At 39.5% G+C, this 20,984-nt stretch overlaps 1 protein-coding gene across 4 annotated transcripts; it reads left to right on the top strand.

Moving 5' to 3' along the window:
- The first annotated feature begins 221 nt into the window (after positions 1-221).
- Positions 222-20,282, top strand: dennd2c (DENN/MADD domain containing 2C). Of its 4 annotated transcripts, none has more exons than XM_084917048.1 (20): positions 222-301; positions 2,065-2,187; positions 4,080-5,173; positions 7,037-7,149; positions 7,687-7,766; positions 8,979-9,131; positions 10,034-10,112; positions 10,353-10,400; positions 10,956-11,140; positions 11,547-11,656; positions 12,293-12,362; positions 13,441-13,518; positions 13,920-14,060; positions 15,041-15,189; positions 16,684-16,861; positions 17,082-17,123; positions 17,786-17,894; positions 18,298-18,540; positions 19,368-19,454; positions 19,530-20,282. In XM_084917048.1, exons 3-20 carry the CDS (start codon positions 4,284-4,286, stop codon positions 19,559-19,561), a joined length of 2,787 nt encoding a protein of 928 aa, XP_084773174.1. In that variant the 5' UTR covers positions 222-301; positions 2,065-2,187; positions 4,080-4,283; the 3' UTR covers positions 19,562-20,282. The 4 variants fall into 4 exon arrangements, with proteins under 4 accessions (XP_084773174.1, XP_084773173.1, XP_084773172.1 ...); XM_084917047.1 differs by lacking the exon at positions 222-301 and adding an exon at positions 789-1,117; XM_084917046.1 differs by lacking the exons at positions 222-301; positions 2,065-2,187 and adding an exon at positions 789-1,117.
- Positions 20,283-20,984: the final 702 nt, after the last annotated feature.

The following is a 20,984-nucleotide window of genomic DNA, read 5'->3' as shown; positions in this document are numbered from 1 at the left end:
GGTATAAAGTCTAAAGTTCACAATTACGTTAGAGAGGCTAAAGCTCTGCATCACAAACGTCATAAATTAAACACCCAGTTATGTTTATTAAGTTGTGCGATCGCAAAGATGGAGCTCCTAACCCAGTGTCTAGATTTCCCAGGACACTTAAAGACAGCAGTATTTGTTCAGTGTTGACAGCTGCAGGAGTTGAGATGATGACGTCGTCTCTCTTGGAGGCTTCAGGCAAACTTTCTCACAGTCAGCGCGTCAAGCTCGACAGAAACAGTATGAGGGAAACTGGAAGTCAAATAAAAGCACGGTAAACTATTTTTATTGTAAACAAGACAGAAATGTTGCATTACAACCCCCCAACACAGTTATTTGTTAACCACTTCCAGCAGTGCTGTCATAAATAATGGCGTGGTGGATAATGCATGTAAATGTTGCTTGTTCCTTTATTATTTGAAATCATTTCAGATACTTTTGTTGCTCCCAAAACTCAGTGGCATGTGTTATGATGTCGATATCCCGGTGGTCTTGTTGGACACCGGAATAACTGACGCCAGCAAACGTACAATTGCAGTGGACTAAAATACATTTACCTTTACAATATTTACGTTTTATAAAGGACACATAAAAAACAAAAAATGAACAACATAAAAAACTGAACATACCAAAAAAGAAATTTTTTCACCCAGAAAGTTCAATGAACACCTTATAAATTGGGGGAAACGACACTCAGTGAATTGTTATCTCTTATATTTTGAAAGTTACAACCGGAAATCGCATTTTCAGGCTGACTTGACGCTAATTGTCCAAAGACGGAGGGCGAGGAGTGTTCTGCTTTAGCAGCTTTTCTCTCCTCTGTGGCCACTTTCTTTGTGGTTGTTGTTCATGCTGTGTTTAGATATTAGTATAAGCGGTACGTTTTTATACCTCCATAAAGTTTTCTTGCTCATAAGTTAAGTTTACCAGTCTGTAGGCTGCTTTTTTTGAACAACGGTAGCATTTTTTTTAAAGTTATTGAGACCTTTCCAGATTGAACGATGAGACCGAGCGCAGTCGGATTTTATTTGCGGTTTTTATTTTATCGCCGGGAAAACGAGGGAAGAACATGAGTCCTGCTTATACTTTGGTAAGTAGTATGGATTCTATCACATCTACCCATCTTTGTCTTCTATCTTTACACTTACTTCACAGCTTATATATCACTTTCTCTTAGAAGACCCTAGTTAAAATGTTCAAGGAGCTCTGTTTCTGCATTCAGTGATATCGTTAGCTAATAGCTGGCCGTAAAATTTATAGCTCTCCCACACTTCTCCAATCCTTGTGCTTTCTTCATATGGTGACAAGTCAACACCAAACGCCACTGAAACTATGGCAAGTTTAATCTGACAGTATTATGTATAGCTATTATCACGTTTTAATGTAAGTATCAATACTTTTTCTGGTTCAGTAAGTCCCTTTCTTCAACTCGGCATGCATCCAGTAAATTATTTTTATTATTTTTCTTCTTTTCGTTTATTACACTGTACGATTTCACTGGTGACTAAAACGTTATTCCTGTATTGCTGTTCCAGCCGGCGGTTTAACAGGTTTCACCATAACGAGTCCGTTAAGTTTCCAAGTTTCAGTTCTTTGCAAGGGCGGGGTGACATTTTTTTTTATTATTTATTTATTTATTTATTTATTTATTTATTTTTACAGTTGTTGTTTTTTTAAACATGAGCCTAGTTTCCTTTCACTCAGTCCGCATGCATTCCTGCTAATCTCCAGTTTATCTCTGTTTATCTGGACATAGTAACTATTCATAACAGAAAATATGGAGGCAATTCAGGTCATAGAGCTACCAAAGGTCTCTGTCCTTTAAGGCTGTAAAATGCTCTATGAAAATCATTTGTCTGCTTTGCCAAATATATAGGAAAATCAACTTGGTTAATTGATAACTGTCAAGACAAAGCCTCTTCGATATTCATGTGCCACTCAAGGTGTTATCACTGTGGTATTGTGAAGTAATGATGTTTAGATTGTTTATCTGCCTCAGTCTGTGTTTATGAGAGGATTTGGACTGTTTTGGCACAGCTAGCAGCAACAACTTGACACAAAACACCTCATGAAAGCTGTTTGTCTGTCACTCCCTCACTGGAGATGTGGAAATGAATGCCTCTGTGCCCCGCTGACTGCTGAAGGATCAGTCGTTTTAAGGTACTTTATCTTGCTCTGTCCTTTTATGTTGGTGTAAAGCAAACCTGCATTTTTCTTTTATTATACTCCCGACTGCCACTGCTGGTGATAAACTACAGTTGTACAATACCTCACCTCCAACATGTCATGTCATGCCACACGTCTCTGCAGGGCGTGTTGTGGCGGTTTTGAAGCTGCAATTAGGTTTAATTTAGTTGCCAACTGATGACTGGGTTCTCCAAGCTTTGTGTGTCCCGTCTAGTTTCTACATGGATGACTCAGTGAGTTTCACTAAAATAATGCTGGGATGCCACTCTGTAAAGCTGAATGCCTTATTAAAACGTTCATTTTGACTTTCCCTCTGGCTTTGCTACACAATAATGTACAGTTCACTGCTTCGGGAGTAATATTTGATTTTAACTGAATACCATGGAAAAGAGGGAAGCTCCCATTTTGATATGTTTCACAGTGTTACTGTAAGTGGCCAGTGGCTGATATATTTCTGGATTTCTTGTATTTCCAAGTCAGTGTTTGAATATAGATGATCTAAACATAGCTTAAACTGGTGGTTGGGTGCATATCTTTCTGCACCATAATTATGGACACTGCTGATCCTTCTTCCTGCAGCTCAGGAAACGCAACTCATGTCTTCCTGTACTACATACCGCACACAGACGAATAAGTGCAAGTGGGTCAGTTCGGGAACTGCATTGTCATTGCATGGTCTGGCTATGATGGAGCAGCATTCCCCTACAAACATACGTTTGATTTGGGTCAAACGCAGACAAAGGCGTCATTTGCAAGACTGAGTGACTGTCCGGCTGTCTGTAGCTGAATCTATTTACTGACCCCCCTCCTCTCCATCTGCAGGAATGCGGCTCATAGTCATCATGAACTATGCTGTGGAATTTTACCATGTCTCCCCTTCTTGATCCTCATGTGCGACGTGTCCAAATAGTTTGGTTCCAGCGAAGCAGGAGCAAGAGACTTCAGCAACCATGCTGATGCTGGCTAAGGATATATAAATCAGACTGAGTGCATTGCAAAACAATCGCAGACATCAAATCTGTGCATGTTTGACAACATGTGATTTTTAGTTTAAAGTGCATATAGCAAAGGCCTCAGTTATTTAGAATATGTTGTCTTATATCTTTTTATTTTTTGTGTCTGATAAATAGTTAAACCACGTGAGGAACGCCTAACCTAGAGCTCGACCACGTGTGGATAGGTGGGGTTAAAATGCTCCCCGTCATCAATTGTCGTTGGCTCTTTATGCAAGAAATGAGATTCATGTGTTTTTCTGTGTCTCAAACGCTTCATGAAATTGCATAGACCAGGGGTCCCCAATCCCAGTCCACGAGGGCCGGTGTCCCTGTAGGTTTTAGATCTCACCCTGGGTCAACACACCTGAATCACATGATTAGTTCATTACCAGGCCTCTGGAGAACTTCAAGACATGTTTAGAAGGTAATTTATCCATTTAAATCAGCTGTGATGGATCAAGGACACATCTAAAACCTGCAGGGACACCGGCCCTCGTGGACTGGGATTGGGGACCCCTGGCATAGACGGTCTTCCCCCATACCATTTAAAGACAGCCTTTCAAATGAGGTGCATTTGATTTGCTGTACTACAGGTGTTTTTGTATTTGACCAGCTATAAGGAGGCATCACAGAAATCTCCTAGGCCTAGAAGTTTTTTTTTTTGTTTTTTTGTTTTTTTTTTACTAGGTTTATTTTCAGAAACCAGCATTCACATGAGTATGCTCTTGTCTTCACCTTTGGATGCATGCTGTTTCACAGGAAAGATTTCCCTTGGGGTTTTGTTTCTCTGATCTTACAGTGTGCACTGTGCTCTTTGGATGTGATTTAATTGTACTGATGAGTAATTTTAGTCTGTCATCTTCTTTTTAGGTTGTTTTATAAAATGAGACAAGAGGAAAACGATCCTCTGCCACCACACAACGACATGAAGACAGAGCGGAACCAACAATAAACTTTGTGGCTCTTTTGATTTTGATTACAGTTTATGGATAATTAACAATAAGTAGATTCTGTCTGTTGTGGGGAAATACTTGATACATTTATTATGGAGGATTCGCGATGAGCTGACACAATATGCTGGCTCTAAGAGCGGAGCAGGTCAGACGTGGGGTCGGTGAGGTTGCGCTGCAGAATGAGGCTTCCACAGCCAAGCAAGGACGGCCACCATTGAGGATACCTTCTCACAAGCAAGTCATTAACATCAAGGAGAAGATCTCCCAGTGGGAAGGTCGCAGTCAGCAGAGCAGTGGCCATGATACTGGAGTGAAAGTACATCCTCTGACTGTATCTCGGACTCTGTCTGGAGATCTCCTAGGCAATGGTTGTCCAAACGAGAGCTGGAGAGGCGGTCTTCATGCAAAAGTCGACGTCTCAAAAAGAAATAACTCGGAATTTGATTTTCAGGAATCCCCAGCACAGGCTGGACACTGTGTGGGTGGCAGGAAGTCAGAACCGGTGCGTAGTGGTTCCAGTGAATTATTAGCCACGTCGCCAGGAAATAAAACATTTTCAACGCAAATACTTGCATCTCCCAAAGTGGAGGCTACAGATAAACGAATCATTACTGCCAACGGTGACCAAAAAATGGGTCGTATCGTGGATGCTGAAGTAGTTTCTAAACCTCTACCTCTGTCAACTGATGATCCAGAAGACAACATGCCTGCTGGTAACTTCTACACTTCCCGGGGTTTCTGGCGAAAACTTGAGGGAAACAGACTGCTCTGGGAGAAAGGCAGAGGATCATCAGGTGAAGCTAATCCCCCTCCTAAACCTCAGCGGACATTCCAGTATCGGGGAACCAAGAACCGTAACAACACAGGGTACATGGTACAATGGGACAGAGGGTCCTCTCATAACAATCACTCCAACACGAGAACCGGGAGGGTAGCTCAACCACCCAACTTCCCACCTCCTCCGTGTCCAGTTGGAAAGAGTGAAGGACTTTCAAGACATAAAAAGAACAGGTTAGTAAGTGCACAAAAAGAAAAGCATAAATAATCATAGAGTCCTTGTTAAAAGTAAAGTAGAATGGAACTGTTGCAGCACTTTCTTTGATATGAACTATAGTAGAAAGGTGTACTGAACAGTTACAGTATATGTAGAGCAGTTTTGGGGTGGGGAGGGTACTGTCAGAGTCTGATTGCTGGCTGGGGTCCTGGTGTGATGTCACATGCTATCTGGCAGCATTGTCGTCTATTGTCTAGAAATGGCCTAGTTCCTGAGCAGCCATGGGTCCAGGGTCATCTTCATCGGGCACACACACACAGTCCCTCTTTCATTATTTTTAAGGCCGAGTAAAACAAGACTAAACTGTGTCACATGCTTATATTATCTGTAGTCCTGTGAAAACCATTGCTTTTGACACACAAAAAGCAAACATTTAATCCTTTTTAATACGGTACATACAGACAAAGATGGTAAAGAAAAGGAGTGATCAATGGTTTCAACAAAATATAAAAAAAATAATTGATGGATTTTACTTCTCTGCAGATAAAGCAAGTACACCTATTGGCCCTAGAAACGAATATACCTTGCTGACAATTTGTTATCATGTAAAATACCTGAAGTTGTGTGTGGGTTATCCTGCGTGCACAATATTTCAGTGTTATTCAAATCTGACTTGGCCATTCCACCTGAAGCTGGTGCTGTCCTTCTGACAGTAGAACTACGCACTTTGACACCAGCATTTGAAATGATGACAATGCCAGTCAACACTTTGGATGTGCTTACTTTTGACTGGTGCTGTACCTGCAGATCCTGTAATAGAATTTTTGCTTCTGATGACCTTTTATTGCATCAAAGGCTCTACTGGCTGAATTTCCTGGATTGGCCAGTCATAGAAAACTGGCAGATGTTTATAATACATGCAGTGTAAAATATTAATAATAGACTCGGGCATTTTGAAGACTTTAAAGAGGTTTTTAGACGGTGAATAAGGGTAAAATATACTTGAGTATAAAAGAGAACTTGATACTTGGACCATATGTTGTTTTTTTTAAAAGGTTCTAATTATTGGCCTCTAATCAGGATCCATTAATTCTAATTTCATACATTTGACAGTATAATGAATAATGGGGTATATTTCCTACTCTATTGTTGAAATATAAAGATACAAACATAGGTAGGTATTATTGATTGCAGTGCCTTTATCATTAGGTACCCTTTCAAAGAGGACGAAAGTTTGCTTGTCCAATAGATTAAAAAGTTTGAATGGTTATTTTTTTTCACATGTAGGTAGAGAAAGTCTGTTTCCCCTCTGTTAGAGCACAGGACAGGATGTTTCATAAACTGTAAAACAGAGTTTCACAAACTACTAATTGTGCAATATTTTTGTTGTTACATATTGTAGGCAGTGTAATCAACCTTTTTAGTTTATGCCAGTAGCTCGATTCGGAGTCTTCCTGTCATGTCTGCACACAGATAGCACAGGGCTTCTTGTTTACCATCTTTAGAGGAAGCTTTCATTTATGCTTGTACATTATGAAGTATCTGCACCTGGCCAGGTATTTTATCACGTGAACTTTAGTAACATCGCAGTTTCAGTTTCTGCACTCAGCCAGACTGGCCATTTCCATATTTCTGTACTGTCTGTGACACAGAAAAACTGTTACCATATTGCAACTTCTCTATCATGTGCTCAGTCATTTCCTTCCATGATGATTATTCTCTCTCTCCCTGCACTATCTCCTTGTTTTGCTGGGTTTCATATCAACAAGGCATTTTGTTGTCGGGCAATGGCTAAACATACAACAATAGAGTGAACAGTATAATGGTTATCTTTAGGTCAACAGCCTTTCTCACTGCCATCACTTCTCTCCCTGACACAGGAAGTCCTTTGAGTATGAGGATGCATCACGCCTGACGGCAGAGCAAGGCCCCCGGGCAGATGATGCCCTTTACCATGCCTACTCTGATGACAATATTTACGAGGACATCGTCTGTAAGTCCTATTCCCAATGTGGAGCTGATTTTGAATGAACTTCCAGAGCTTCTGATTTATCTGGCTGTTAGCACAAAAGACAAAGACAGGAAATCATAAAGACTCCTGGGTACCTGTCGCTGGGTTGATGTAAATTTCAGTATTCTCAGTTAGGATTTGGCTTATTGTTGTATAGCAGCTCAACTGATGATGTTTCCTTTTCCTGATTGCCCACAGATTTCCTACAGTTACTAGAATTATTCCTCATGTTCACGATGGAAAAACATGCTCTGACTAGTGGATCAGACATAACACCTATTCACAATGTGTAGTGTCTGTAAATGTGGCCTAGCTGTTTGATGCAAGTGTATAATAATAGCTTTTGCATTGCAATGTCACAAATTCAGTATTTCACAGCACTTGGCAGATAGGTGCTACCATGCATTTTAAACAATTTGTTGTAGTTTCAGCGAATTTAGGCTGTCTCAGTTGCTTCTATGTCTTGAAGACGTCCAGGCATGCTGTCTAATCCTTCCCATCACTCTACCTTACCCTCAGGTGATGTGACCAGAGATAACCCCTATGAGGATGTCAAGCTATCTCCAATGTGTATCCCTATTGCAAGGCCTCTCCCAAAGGTAATGGATAATATTCCATGTAGGGCTGCCACAAACGATTATTTTGCTAGTCGACTAGTCACCGATTATTTTTGTGATTAGTCGACTAATCAGATCATGCATTCATTGGACGTAAAACGTACAGCTTATTGCACCAGCAGCATCTGCTCTTATATAACTATCATTAGCTTACAGCTTTAAGTGTTTAAGGTATGTGCTAACTAAAAATAAAGACAAGATGACAGTTTATTACATTTTAATGAAATTTGCAGATTGTTTCAGTGAAGCTTAAACTCAGGCATCTGCTCCTTGCTATCTAAAATATAACAGGACTCCAGAGTATATTCTTGAGCATCTCACACTTCTAATAATCAGCTGTCTGCTTGATGTTTATTCAGCTGTGTAAAAACTATAACTTTAATCTCAGCCGAAACGATTTACTCAGGAACAAATAAAATACTGAAAAAAAGCCAAACAATAACATATTTAAGTTATTTAAGTGACTTATACATCATGTTTAACCTGAGTAGCGAAAGACAGCGGTGGGTTTGAAAACGATTTGCCGGGAGTCCGGTGTTCTCACGGCTCTAGTGAGCGTTAAACCCCGGCTAGCTATCTAGCTAGTGGGTAACAGACGTCTCCGAAAACGTCGGAGCGCTTTTGAAAATATGTGGTGTCTTGATAAACTGAGCAGATATTTGAGGTTTACACAGCTACATTCTCGCCTGAAAATATGTTAGATGTTTATTTTGTGACCCAGAAAGAGTAATAAGAGAAATATTAAAACTAACTAGCTGCCGCCATTGTTGGAAACTGAGCTGGGCCGCGCTATGAATTCTGGGACACAGCTTCTTCTTCTTCGGGGTTTAACGGCAGCTGGCATCCTTGTACATGCAGTGCTGCCATCTTCTGTTTCAGTCCGTTATTACACTCTTAAATCCTACTACTTATTCCTGCGTCTTTTGGGATCTTACAAAGCTTCAAACGACGCGTCGACTATTAAATTAGTCGTCGACGATTTTGATAGTCGACGTAATCGTGACTAGTCGACTAATCGTGGCAGCCCTAATTCCATGTATGTCCCGCTTTAATAGTACAGGAGTATTTTTATTAGTTATGCATCAATGTAACAAATGTGTCAACCTGAGAAACAAAGGAAGAAGGAATTATTGTAGTTTGATACCAAGTAATTATCTGAAACTGAGCATTAACTTGGCACTTCTTTTGTTCCAGTTGCCTTCTAAACCCCAAACGTTATACAGGTATGCTAGTAAAGTGGACAGGAAGGGGTTCCAAGCTGTGTCCAAATCTTCAACCATTGCAGACACTCCCAAACCAGCTGCACCACGGCGTGGAAGCACTCAGAAAATACACAGGATGCCCCAGGTACATTTGCACATACAATTGAATTTGATACTATGGCTGGCTGACAGCATTTTTGGTGCCCATTTGCATGTGACCTGTGACTGACAGAGTGGCAGTGAATGATGATTCATGTTTTACGTAGAACAGAAAAGGAGGCGGTTACTTGTTGACCAGGAAGAAGCTGATGCTGAAAATAATAGATAGTGTTGGAGCAGTATGTGTAAACACTTTGTGTAAATTCAGACAGAAGAGAAATACGGACATCTAACCCATGGCTGTGGAAAGGTTTTGGACAGGGACAGACTTTACTGACAAGGTAAAGAGGGGAAAAAAGCGTTTCTTTAAATATATTTGTAGAAAAAAGAGGTTATGGCTTAAAAAACCCAATGTGACCCAAGTACTGTGAGTTTGAGCTAGTTTGAAAAAGCCCGTCATGTTGATTTTTAGATTGTTTTTAGGAAGAGACCATTGTGTAACTTTTCAATAGTGTAAAATGAATATCTGAAACTGTAGTAATAATGAAATATTGAGTGAGTTGAGTATTCTTAAATGTTTTAGACAAACCGCTTTAGGGAATTCTTTGAATATATTCTTTGAATATATTAAAAATACACATTTAAATCTTGCTGTTATGCTGTTATGGTTAGTTAGAGATGTTACTCGTCCATTGCCATACGAGTTTGTTTCCTCAATTGGCAGCGCTTCTTTTAAAAACAAAGTTTAAGCTTCCTGCTCTATGTTCTTTTAGAAAGAACAACAAGGGTATGGGTTTTAAGAAAAGAAGAAAAAAATGCTGAAAATCTGTAATATAATTATGTACTTAGTAGCTGTTAGTGGCTATATATCATAATTCCATGTAATCAGGATTCTGCAATGGTTTTAAAATTATGGGGCTGACAAGCACCTGTGCTTCTACTACATAGTATGTCAACAAAATCGAGACGATCTTTGATGACAAGCGAGGGAGGAAGAGAGTGAAGAACCAAGGAGTCACCGTGCGAGGTGAGACACAAACACATAGTGGCAGATCCACATGTCACCCACATCAACACATCAAGATTAAGTTGAGCCTCTTGGTGGAAATACCCATCTTTTGATGATACACATAAGGCCAGTCGCAGTCGGCAATGAAATGAAATTATGAAACAAAGACTTGCTGTCTGCATCTGATTATGGCCTGTCAAGTTTTCCCCATTCCTCTGCTTCTCACTAATCTATCCCTCCTCCTCCAATTTATATAAGCAGAGGAGACCAGCGGGACTGAGAGCGACCCTGAGGACGGCACCAAAGGTATAACAAACGCACAGAATCTTTCACTTTATGCTAATTCTGGGTAAAATTTACAGGTAGATAACTTTATATGGAGTAAATGGTATTAGTTCCTAAAAATGAAAGTATAAATCCAGTGCTACGGTAAAAGGAGAAGATAAAAACATCATATACTGTATAGTGTTAGTGTTAAATGATCACACCAAACATCTCCAAAGTTTTAAATAAGGAGCTCAACTAATGTTTAAAGGATAAGTCATTCATTAGAAAGATGGAGCTAAAACAGCTTGTTTCAGACAGTGAATGAAATAAGTTGAATCAAGGCTCAGCATAAGATGAAAAGGATTCTTTATTTAGTGTGAATCATGCAAAGCTGTAGTAGAGTTGAAGAATAAAAAGCAGAGTTAGAAATTAGCATGATGGGTCATCATTGAGCAACCTTAAAGTAGTCAGTGTTATAGCTACAGTTTTACATTATATAGACATTAAGAAGACCTTTTATTGCTTCTCTGTGCTGGTTGGGATTTTTCCCAGGATAAACATGACTGTATTGTGTCACTGTGTGGTGTTGAACAGGCTCCAGGAGATCAGTTTACATCCAGTCTACATTGAAACGACGGCCAGGCTACCGCACCCTGGAGAGAGACCTGATCCAGATGCAGCAGCAGCAGCTTTTCCAGATCTTTGTGGTGGTGTCACTAAGAAAAAGCTCCCAAGAAAACACCTACTCCCCTGAAATTACACAACAGTTCCCCAAAATGGTTAGCAGTCTGCACAACTCTGCTTTGTTCATATTGCATGAATTGATGTCATTTGTGACAATTTCACGGCTAAATTGTAATCTTGTTTGGTGATATTAAGGGATTCTCATTGTACTTAACAAAAAATCCTTTTGAGAATTTATATACGGGGAATTTCCCAGGCTGATATAAGGCTTCTTAGAAGGACTCTTTTGATGTGTTTTTCCAGATTTGGGTATATATTTGCATTTTTCTCCCTGGAATATGAAAGAAATGATCTCTTTAGGTGCATTCGACCACATACTTGAGACTGTGCATGTTTGTTGATTTTTAAAAAATTATTATTATTATTTTTTAAAAATGATTTTATTGGATCTCTGGGAATCGACTGGCTGGCCTGTAGTAGCCTTGAGTTTTTCTCTTTCAGTTTGAGAAGTCGTCCCGGCTTTCCAAAGAAGCTGAGGATCAGCTGAAGGTGATCCCAAGGTTCTGCTTCCCTGATTCTCAGGACTGGAAACCTTCTGCAGTGATGCCTAGGTCAGCTTAAACACAACAACAATGTTTTAACACCATGCCTGATGTATGCTGCGTCACAGCAGAGCTAAGCCAGTGATGTAATGGTAACATGAGACTGTATTATTTCTTCATCTTCCTTTCATTTTCTTTGTGTTGGAGTCCTTTTGTTGACTTTGTATTGTTCAGCGTTCTTATTTATGCCATGTTTATTACCCCATTTCCTCTTTTTCTATTAATATCTCCAGCTATTAGTTGTAACCCATAAATCACTGTTGCAATCACTTAAATTCCCCACAGGGATGATTAAAGTTTTGTCTGATTTAATTAAATCGGAGTGCTAAGGGGAATTGGGTATGCATTTTGTCTATGTGCGGTTCATTGTTGTAATGAGGGTTATGCTCAGAACTTGCACTCCCTTCCTGCCTCTAAAATATGCATCTGTGCCAATACAAACTACCAGACGACAAATATGTACATGTATGTTCTGTCTGTCTTTATTTAGTGTAGTGTTTTTCCTGTTTAATTAATTATAATGAAATGATTCCATAATGAAATCATTCATATCAAGCCAGCTCTTTTCCCCACCAATTTTTATACAAGGAACATCATGGTTAAATTACCTCGGATAAATAGCATTATCTGTGTTTGCGTTGACAGCGAGACGTTTTCCTTTGTCCTGACTGGAGAAGATGGCAGCCGCTGGTTTTGTTACTGCCGTAAGATCCTGGTGAGTATTTGACTCAAATGTTCATGTGTGTGTGTGTGTGTGTCATGATATGGCAGCCTGCCCTGTGCTTACTCAACATCTCTTAGGAGATGTGAGTCACAGACCATAAACCACTTCTGTATTAATGACAGAGAGCAAGAAGAATTTCATCATGTTCCCTTTTCCTTAGCCTGAGAAGGGTTCAGTTTTGTATGTTGAAATTATGACAAGTGTTGTGCTTTTCTTTTGCTTTTTTTTTTTTTTTTTTTTTTTTTTACTGCTATTGCGGTTGTCTTGTTAAGATGTCTGCATTAAACTTTGTTGTTGGGTAGTACAGACAGATCTAGGCCACATCTAATGTGGAGAGTTTTATATTTTGTTTCCCTCAACTCGCACAACTTAGAGGGCTTCAGATACTGTGTCATTAACATCTATTTCAATTTCACTTCATTAACCTGCAGGTTATTTTCTTGATTAATCCAGTAATTGTGTTTGTAACATGGCGGAAACCATTGCAAAGTGTCTGCTGTAAATCCCCAAAGCATAAAACTCATGCTCAGATTACTTGTGGCGCCCGGCTTTCCTGCACTTAGAAATCTTCAATTTGCAGTTAGAGAATAACTTCATATGACTGCTTTCATAACAACAAAACGGTCCAGTCATGATTACAAAGAATCTCAATAGGATTTAATCCAATTTACCGGTACACCAAGTGATCACTTCATGGGTCTGCACCCAAATTATGCTCCAGCTTGCTTTTGTCATTTTTATGGCCTATATTCTGTGGATTGTGATGGATCCTGATCCAGATGAGCTTTATGTCATTGATATTCTACTTAAATTTTATTGTCCAAGCACAGTTTTTTTTTTTGCAGATTTTTCAGGGTTTTTTTATAGTTTCAACATTGGATGTTACATCTAATGAAGAGGACATGGGGGAAAAACTGATTGCCACTATGAAAAACATGGATAGAGACTTTATGACTTAGGATTTTCTACTCCTGCCATTTTAGAGAGTGAGAGAGATATGCCGTGTTTAATGTTGTTGTAATGACATCCCTGTTTCTTCCTTTTTATCATTTGAAACTGTCTCTTTAAGCCCAGTGGAAAGGGGAAGAGACTTCCTGAGGTGCACTGTATTGTCAGCAAGCTGGGCTGTTTCAATCTTTTTGCAAAGGTAAAGACACAACACATGTGCACACATATTTCTGCTGATAGAACTTTTTACTGCGACATGAAAAGAGCTGTATCGACTACAGTTTAGTGCTAATCCCCTGAAGATTGTGAAACCCGCTGCCTTAAAACTGCATGTTTAAAGATAGGATGAGGGTGCACTAGAAGATAATCCTGAGGAGTCACTGGGTGTGGGGTTCTTTCCCAAAAGGAAATCGTATGCATGTTACTGTGTCTCATCCATCCTTCAGCTGGCCTGAGCGAAATTAACAACCAGTAGTGTGCTCTGAAGGAAAACCCCATCTGCATGCAAAGCGATATCTGGCTTCTGTTTTATTGTCAAGACTTTATTCAAAAGTAGTTTCTTCCAGAGTTAAAATTATTCATCTGGCTTTGTCTGACCAGATTCTGGAAGAGGTGGAGAGGCGCAGAGAAATATCTCCGGCTCTCGTGTACCCTTTTATGCGTACTGTGATGGAAGCTCCTTTTCCAGCCCCTGGACGCACAGTTACCGTTAAGAGCTTCGTCCCAGGCGCTGGGAGTGAGGTAAGCCTGAAACCAAAAGAGGAAATGTTAATTAGTAGTTTTGTTCCTTCTAGCCACTCCCTTCTGCAAACTCAGAATGACTCAAAATTTTAGGGTATTTGTGAAAACAATAGGGCTCAGCCATGCTGGAACATATATATATATATGTGTTTTTAAACACTGACAGCAAACTGTTTGATCACTTCTGTTTTACAGAGTCAAAATATGCAAAGTAAGGATCCTTTCCAGTAAAACTCAGGAAGTGTGGCAAAGTCAAAGCCTTACATTTGGAAGTCCTAGATTTAAAACCTATATCTAAAGTCCCCATCTATCATTTGACCATTGACTATAACCTCTTAAAATTCAAGAGCTCAGCATCATATTCAGTTCATTTCAACACCGTTTTACTTATATAGCGAAATTACAACAGTTGCCTCAACGTGCTCAAGTTGAAGATCCTACTATAATGGAGAAAATCATATTTTACCCCCTGTGAGCAAGCACTTGAAAACAGTGGGAAGAATGAAAACTCCTTTTTAACAGGAAGAAACCTCAGGCAGAGCGTGGCTCAGGGAGGGGCGGCCATCTGCCCTGACCAGTTGGGGATGAGGGGAGAGAGTCAGGACAAAAAACACACTTATCTCCCCAGGTGCTTTTTATGCTTTTGTTTGGCATACCCACATGGAAAAACTTATATCGGAGGAATTACAAGGCTGAAATGCACGTATCAGATTTCATTCTTTAAAAAAAGAAAAACAACCTCTAGTTTCTGGAATTATGTTTATTCGCCATGTGGCTAGAACAGAACAAAACCCCTGGCTCTAATCATTCATAAGTCTCTGGTGATCTGGCAGATAGTTAAAAGATTGAACAACATGAACATGGGTATTCAGCATCCTAAAAGGCTTAGTTTTGCATAAACATTTCAGCCATTCAGACACACTATCAACAACTACAATTTATATTTAGCCTGACTGAGTGTGCTCTCATTGCTTTGCAAGGAACTGACTTTATGCCGACCTGTGGACTCCAGACTGGAGCATGTGGACTTTGACAGTCTGCTGGAATGTCTCAGTGTCACAAAACTCCTGCAGGTTTTCGCCTCCCTTCTGCTCGAGAGGAGGGTCATCTTTGTCGCTGACAAACTCAGGTATGATGTAGTAGCATGCATCTCACAGCAGGACCAGTCAGGCATTGATGGCTATAATACAGCAATATAGTGGGTAATTCGCTCCACCATGATATATGCCTTTGTAAGTTTGCATTGTTATGTCAAACTTCTAACAGTTCCTGTTAAAGCTGAGCGCCTGTTTCAAAAAGTTGTGAGAACATTAGGTGATACAGGATGTAACACCGATTTCTGTCCAACATTGGTTTGGCTTTTGTTCACACCAAGTAGTTCATATGCTGCCCGGATCATGCATGATCCACTCTAGTTTGTTTGACTAGTGTGATCAATCTTACTGTGCTCAGGCTGACACGGAGGCTCCTTTTGACATCATTTGTATCCTTGTAGGATAACTAAAAATTGCTACATACACAAAACAGCTCAAAACAAGTCACACTGAATACAATTTTGAGCTGCTCAATTGTGAGGAAAGACAGAATGCTCAGATGCTACATTTAGAGAGCAGAGTGGGATATAGGGAGCAAAAGAGACAAACTCGAAACTAATCAGGCCTGGAACTTCAAGCATATGACTGGTATGTGTACAACCTTAGTGCAGAGTTATATGCCAATACCCGAGCAATGCTGCACCAATGTGTTTCTCTGATCCAGTTACCATAACTCACTTTTACTCTAGCCAAATAACCAAATAGTAATATAGAAATGCTAACAATGGGTATAAATAACACATTGCACATGGTGAAATTAACTGTTTTACATCATTTAAGTAACATCTGTGAGCTGCTTGTTACACTGAGCTTAAAAATAGAGACTGCCACATTAGAGAAAGTGACACAGTCTAAAATTAATTAAGAAAAATCAAAAGATCACATACACTAAATTACTAATTAAAAGTTTCTAATAGCATGGCAAGCAATTACTGCTCTGTTACGTGCTCTAAAAGTGACTGATGGTAATTAGAAAGTTATTAAATGTAGATTGTAAGTAAATGTCCATGAGAAATTTTTTTTCCAAGTAGCTTTATTTGAAATTTGGCTTTTTGCTAAGAGCAGCTGAAAATGTTGGAGGAAATTAGCGATTCACCTTTTAAAGATTGAATATCTTAGTGTGGCTACAGAACGGCCATGCTTTGAAAACACAAAAAAGGCTCTTTGGCAAAACCAAGAAAATGTTAGCTGTAGAAGTTGAGCAACCAGGTGAAAGCGGAGGAGGATTTTCACAGCACGCATACAACTTTCTGTAAAGGGACGAGGAGTGTCAGCAGGAGTAGCAGTGACTGCTGAACTAAGAGGATTAACATAGATCAGTTGCATTGAGAGAATCCTGTGATACTTAAGGTGTTTTGCTGAAAGCTCAAACAGTTTATTGTGAATGTTTGGTGGAAAAATAATACATGTGGCCATCCTCTATCTTTAGGGAGCCATGGATTGATATCTCAGTGTCATGTGATCTGTGTGGGAACTGCATGAATAGTGTTTTGTTAAACCTCATCTCTCGTCTAATCTCTTCACTGCAGTGTGCTGTCACGCTGCGGCCACGCAGCCTTGGCGCTGCTCTACCCGTTTACTTGGCAGCACACCTTCGTGCCCGTGTTACCAGCCAGCATGCTGGACATCAGCTGTTCCCCCACCCCATTCCTCATTGGGGTGCTGGCACCCTGCCTGCCACAGGTGCTGGAGCTTCCCATTGAAGAGGTCTGTAAAAATAATTTTGAAAAAAATTAGAGCTTTAAAAAGACAGTCCTGGCTGTGTAATGGTTTATTGGCTGTATATTCACTCCACGCATGCTGTTGCTTCCACTGTGCAGCAGCACACTGTAACTCACACTCACTGGACCTTTATATAACTCTTATTACACAATTGTCAAGTCTTACAGTTAGTAACTGTCAATTCTTCTTCTTGCTGTCTTCCCAGGTACTCATAGTGGATCTGTGTGCAAACAAGTTTGTCATTCAGGTGTGTACACACAACGTATAATGGGAATGATAGGTGTGGTCTCAGTCAAAAAGATGGCTTTGCCTACACTTGTCCCTCGGTAGCATGCTGAATATTTTGAGAGTGACAAATTATATGGGATGTAAGCCCAGAACATAGTCCTGTCACAATCAAAACATTAAGGCTGATTCAGTGCTGCAATTTTGTCAGTTAACAGTAAGTCTTTTCAGTCATTGACAGACTTTTGTGTGGTTGTGCTCATTATATTAGTATACACATAATGAGTAATTCTAGAAACATCCCTCCATTCAGTTTGAATTTATGAATAAAGGGCTAAAAAATCTTTGACTTACACAGTGTGGGCTGGAGGCATTCTGCTCCTTTGGCCTGTTGCATTCTTGCACATTAAACAGTAAATGGCTACATTTCCCAGTACAGAGTGCTTTTAAAGTTTAACACTGGGTCTTGGGTTTTAAATCTAGTGCATGAAAAAACAATGTGATCAAAGCACCAAATATAATTATTTAGTTTGTCGCAGCAAAAATTGAAAACACGAGTGACATTTGATGTTTTTATATTGAGGCTACTATAGATATTAACTATGAGACAATATGACGGATTAAATGCATGCTTAGAAACTGCATCATGTGACTGCTGTTGACCCTTATTGTGATGTGTGACAGCTGGGCGATGAGGACTGCATTCTGCCCAGTAAACTCCAGGCGGCGTTGCAGCAGATCCTGGAGGAGAGGCAAGATATTCTGAGAGAAGAAAATGGAAACACATGTGGAGGTTGGTGGAACAGATGCGAAGAACACAAGATTTATCTACAAAACAGTCTCGCTGTCACAAGATGAAGTTCCATTTTTAAAGTGACCATGAGAAGAATATTTGCTGGCATCAGTTTTCATCATAGCACTATCAGTGTGTCCTTTTGTTCTGCCAGCTAAATCTGGTTGTGCAGAAACGAGCTGCAAATGTCAGCAGCACAGCAGGGCAAACCTACTGCAGATCAATGCACATTCTGTTTTCTGCTCATTAGTTCCAGTTGTGTGATTACAAATCTTTAACCAGATCTGTGTTGATGACCCCCTTGTTGTTGTTCTTTTTTTTTTCATGTAATCATAGGCTTTTAGCATTTCGTTAAGTATTAACCTTACTGCTGTGCTAACATTTTCCTTATTTAATCATTCAGACCAGCAAACTGATTTGAGCTCCTTGATGTCAGAGGCGTTTGTGCGATTGTTCGTGGAGCTAGTGGGACACTATCCACTCCACATGGTCGAGTCCCCCAATGGCAACAAGGAGCTCCAGCGGGACAGTTTCCGCAAATCTCATCCCTCTCGGGGAGTCCGGCAGTTCCTGCAGCTCTTCATGGACACTCAGATGTTTGCTGGTTTCATTCAGGACAAGGAGCTGCGCAAGGGAGGAGGAAGAGGTCATCTTTTTAGATGTTATGTTTTTTTCTGTTTGGGAATATTTTGTTTCCAGGCACTGTTAGAGTTCTGAAAAAAATAGGTACAACTAAATCATGAGGCAGCGGGAGACACTCATGCCAGCTGGAACTGTGCTCGATTTAGATTTCATTGCTTCAGAGGCTGACTTTACCTTTTAACATAATAACTGCAGAGCTGTGCCAATAAACAGCAAAATACAAAAGCAAAACAGAAATTTAGAATTAATCCAGCTTCACAGTGAAACGTAGCCAGCGTTGTACAGCTTGGTGGGACAGATGAATGTGAAGAATATAAAGCATCATCCTGCAAGATGTTGCATAAAAGTTGAAATAAACAAGTCAGATGTTTCCACATAACCGGTAAATGGATAAATAGCAGTGTTGAATCATATTAAAGCAGACATATGCATTAAATTAAATGAGTCACAACAAGCGAGCCTAAAACTGAGTGAAAACAATTTTCCTTGCATGCAAGCACTAGGGGCTGGGTGTATAAACGGACAAAAAGTATGCATAAGCCTTTTCCCACTCAATGCTATTTATAAAGATGTGCAGACCACACACATAAATTCAAACAGTGCATACGCACGTTTGATACGGTGTAAGTGAAAAATAAGGTGAGACAAACTTTGATCCTGCATGTAAAAGAGACCATGAGTATGTTGATCTTTATCAGTGTGATGGGAATAATGCACTTTTCTACTGCGTTTCTACATTTTTAGACATCTGGTCTGTGCATAATGAGCTGTAGCATATGAAGACTGTCTAATCCTTTTTTTTCTGCTACTGTCTTTCCATCTTTCCTACAGGTCTCTTTGAAACCAGAGTGGCTGAGTATCTGGATTCATGCCCTGAGCCTGAGCCAAGTGGTGTGAACAAATTTCTTAAAGGACTGGGTAAGTGTCACTCCAATAAATGTTCATTTTAAAAGGTTAGTGTTCATCACTTAATTGTTCTTCTTCTGCTTTTAGGAAACAAGATGAAGCTCCTGCAAATTAAATGAAAAAAAGGCCAACATCTCTGTAAAAGCAAGACTTTGTGATTAAAAACAGAACTCTTGTTGCTCCTGGTCTGAGAAATTACCGTGCCTGTGAAAGAGTCTTCTGATAGAGGGTGAAAGGGACAAAGAAGACTTGATGTGGAGGAGCAGACTCATGTTATAACCATGAACTCAAGTTTGAGACCGGTGCATTTCTTACTGGGAGAAAACTGGAAAGTGCGTGTGGGATATGGTTTTGTTTTTTTAAATTTTACAAATTCTTTTGAGGACCTTAGAATCAACCGTTGTATCTTTGAGCGTGTGGTTATAACCACTATGTCCATTTACACAGAAACCTGTTTACTTGGAACTCTACTAACATTTGAATCGCATCAATCTTACATTTCAGTCAAGTACTTTACATTTTAAATGGGTCTTTTGTGTCTTATACTTGTGCATGTAAATAACACTCTCATTGTTGCATTTCTGTCACTTTGATGTTGTGTCTGTGTTGTTTCTTCAGTTTGGGCTTAACATCTCTAAGGTTCAAACTCAATCCGATCAATTGGTCATTATACGTTTTTTTTAAAAATTCTGTTTACTGGAATTGTAAATATTTTTTTGACATTTTGCACATGTTCAGAACAAGTGTACAGTATTTGGAATATTTTTGTATTAAAGCATGACTTATCATACTTTTTAAATATAAGCTTCCAAGACTGTTTAATTCTCAGTTGTTTATTATACACAAACCTCTGGGTTCTACTTTAACCCTCTGTAACGGACCAATTTTAAGCCATTATTTATTTATTTATTTTATCTTAGCATAGGTTGTCCACTTCAAAATGTGAGTATAGTAAGATTATTTTTAGTTCATGTAGGTTATTCAGAAAGACCAGGAAGGGGAAAAAAGCAGGGTGTGATTGATGTAAAATAACAAAATACCCTGTTTATACAGGAAAAGACTATTTACATATGTAAATTGTAATTCTAGTGTTATCTAGTCTTTGTAGTGTCTTTATGCAAACTTTGTATTTAAGGTTGTTGTCAGACAATTGATTTAACAGGGCAGTTGGGCAATAAGGGGCCTTGCTTTTCTAGGAACTATATTACATATAGTCAAAGCACATAGATTTTTAAAATCTTTCTGTTCTTTACACATTATTCTGCTCTGTTTTTTTTCTGATCATCATATCATGTAAAATGTTTGTTCCTTTGACCTAAATTTACTCACTATATATGAAATTCACACTGATTACAAGCCTAACCTCAAAAGAGGTGAATAACATTCTTCTGCTTTTATAGAAATATAACGCAGGGTAAGACGAGTTTGCTGGGATGATACACGTGGCCTAAGAGGCAGTCGTCAGGTGAATGAAATCACGTGATGTTTTCGTGGCGAACAATAACAAGTACATTAGGATTATGACCATATGGGGGCGCTGTC

The sequence above is a fragment of the Perissodus microlepis genome, chromosome 20, assembly GCF_051167445.1.
Source record: "Perissodus microlepis isolate ML-2025 ecotype Zambia chromosome 20, ASM5116744v1, whole genome shotgun sequence".
Lineage (NCBI taxonomy): Eukaryota > Metazoa > Chordata > Actinopteri > Cichliformes > Cichlidae > Perissodus > Perissodus microlepis.
The sequence above is the reverse complement of the archived record's forward strand: the minus strand, read 5'-3'. Positions and strand labels throughout refer to the sequence as shown.

What these genes read in the sequence shown, in the direction of transcription:
- dennd2c (XM_084917048.1), top strand. Translation starts at nt 4,284, where the DNA reads ATGCTGGCTCTAAGAGCGGAGCAGGTCAGACGTGGGGTCGGTGAGGTT. An exon ending in TCCCAGGCGCTGGGAGTGAG is followed by an intron (nt 14,061 to 15,040) that starts GTAAGCCTGAAA and finishes TTGCTTTGCAAG; the next exon opens with GAACTGACTTTATGCCGACC. An exon ending in CAAATTTCTTAAAGGACTGG is followed by an intron (nt 19,455 to 19,529) that starts GTAAGTGTCACT and finishes TTCTGCTTTTAG; the next exon opens with GAAACAAGATGAAGCTCCTG.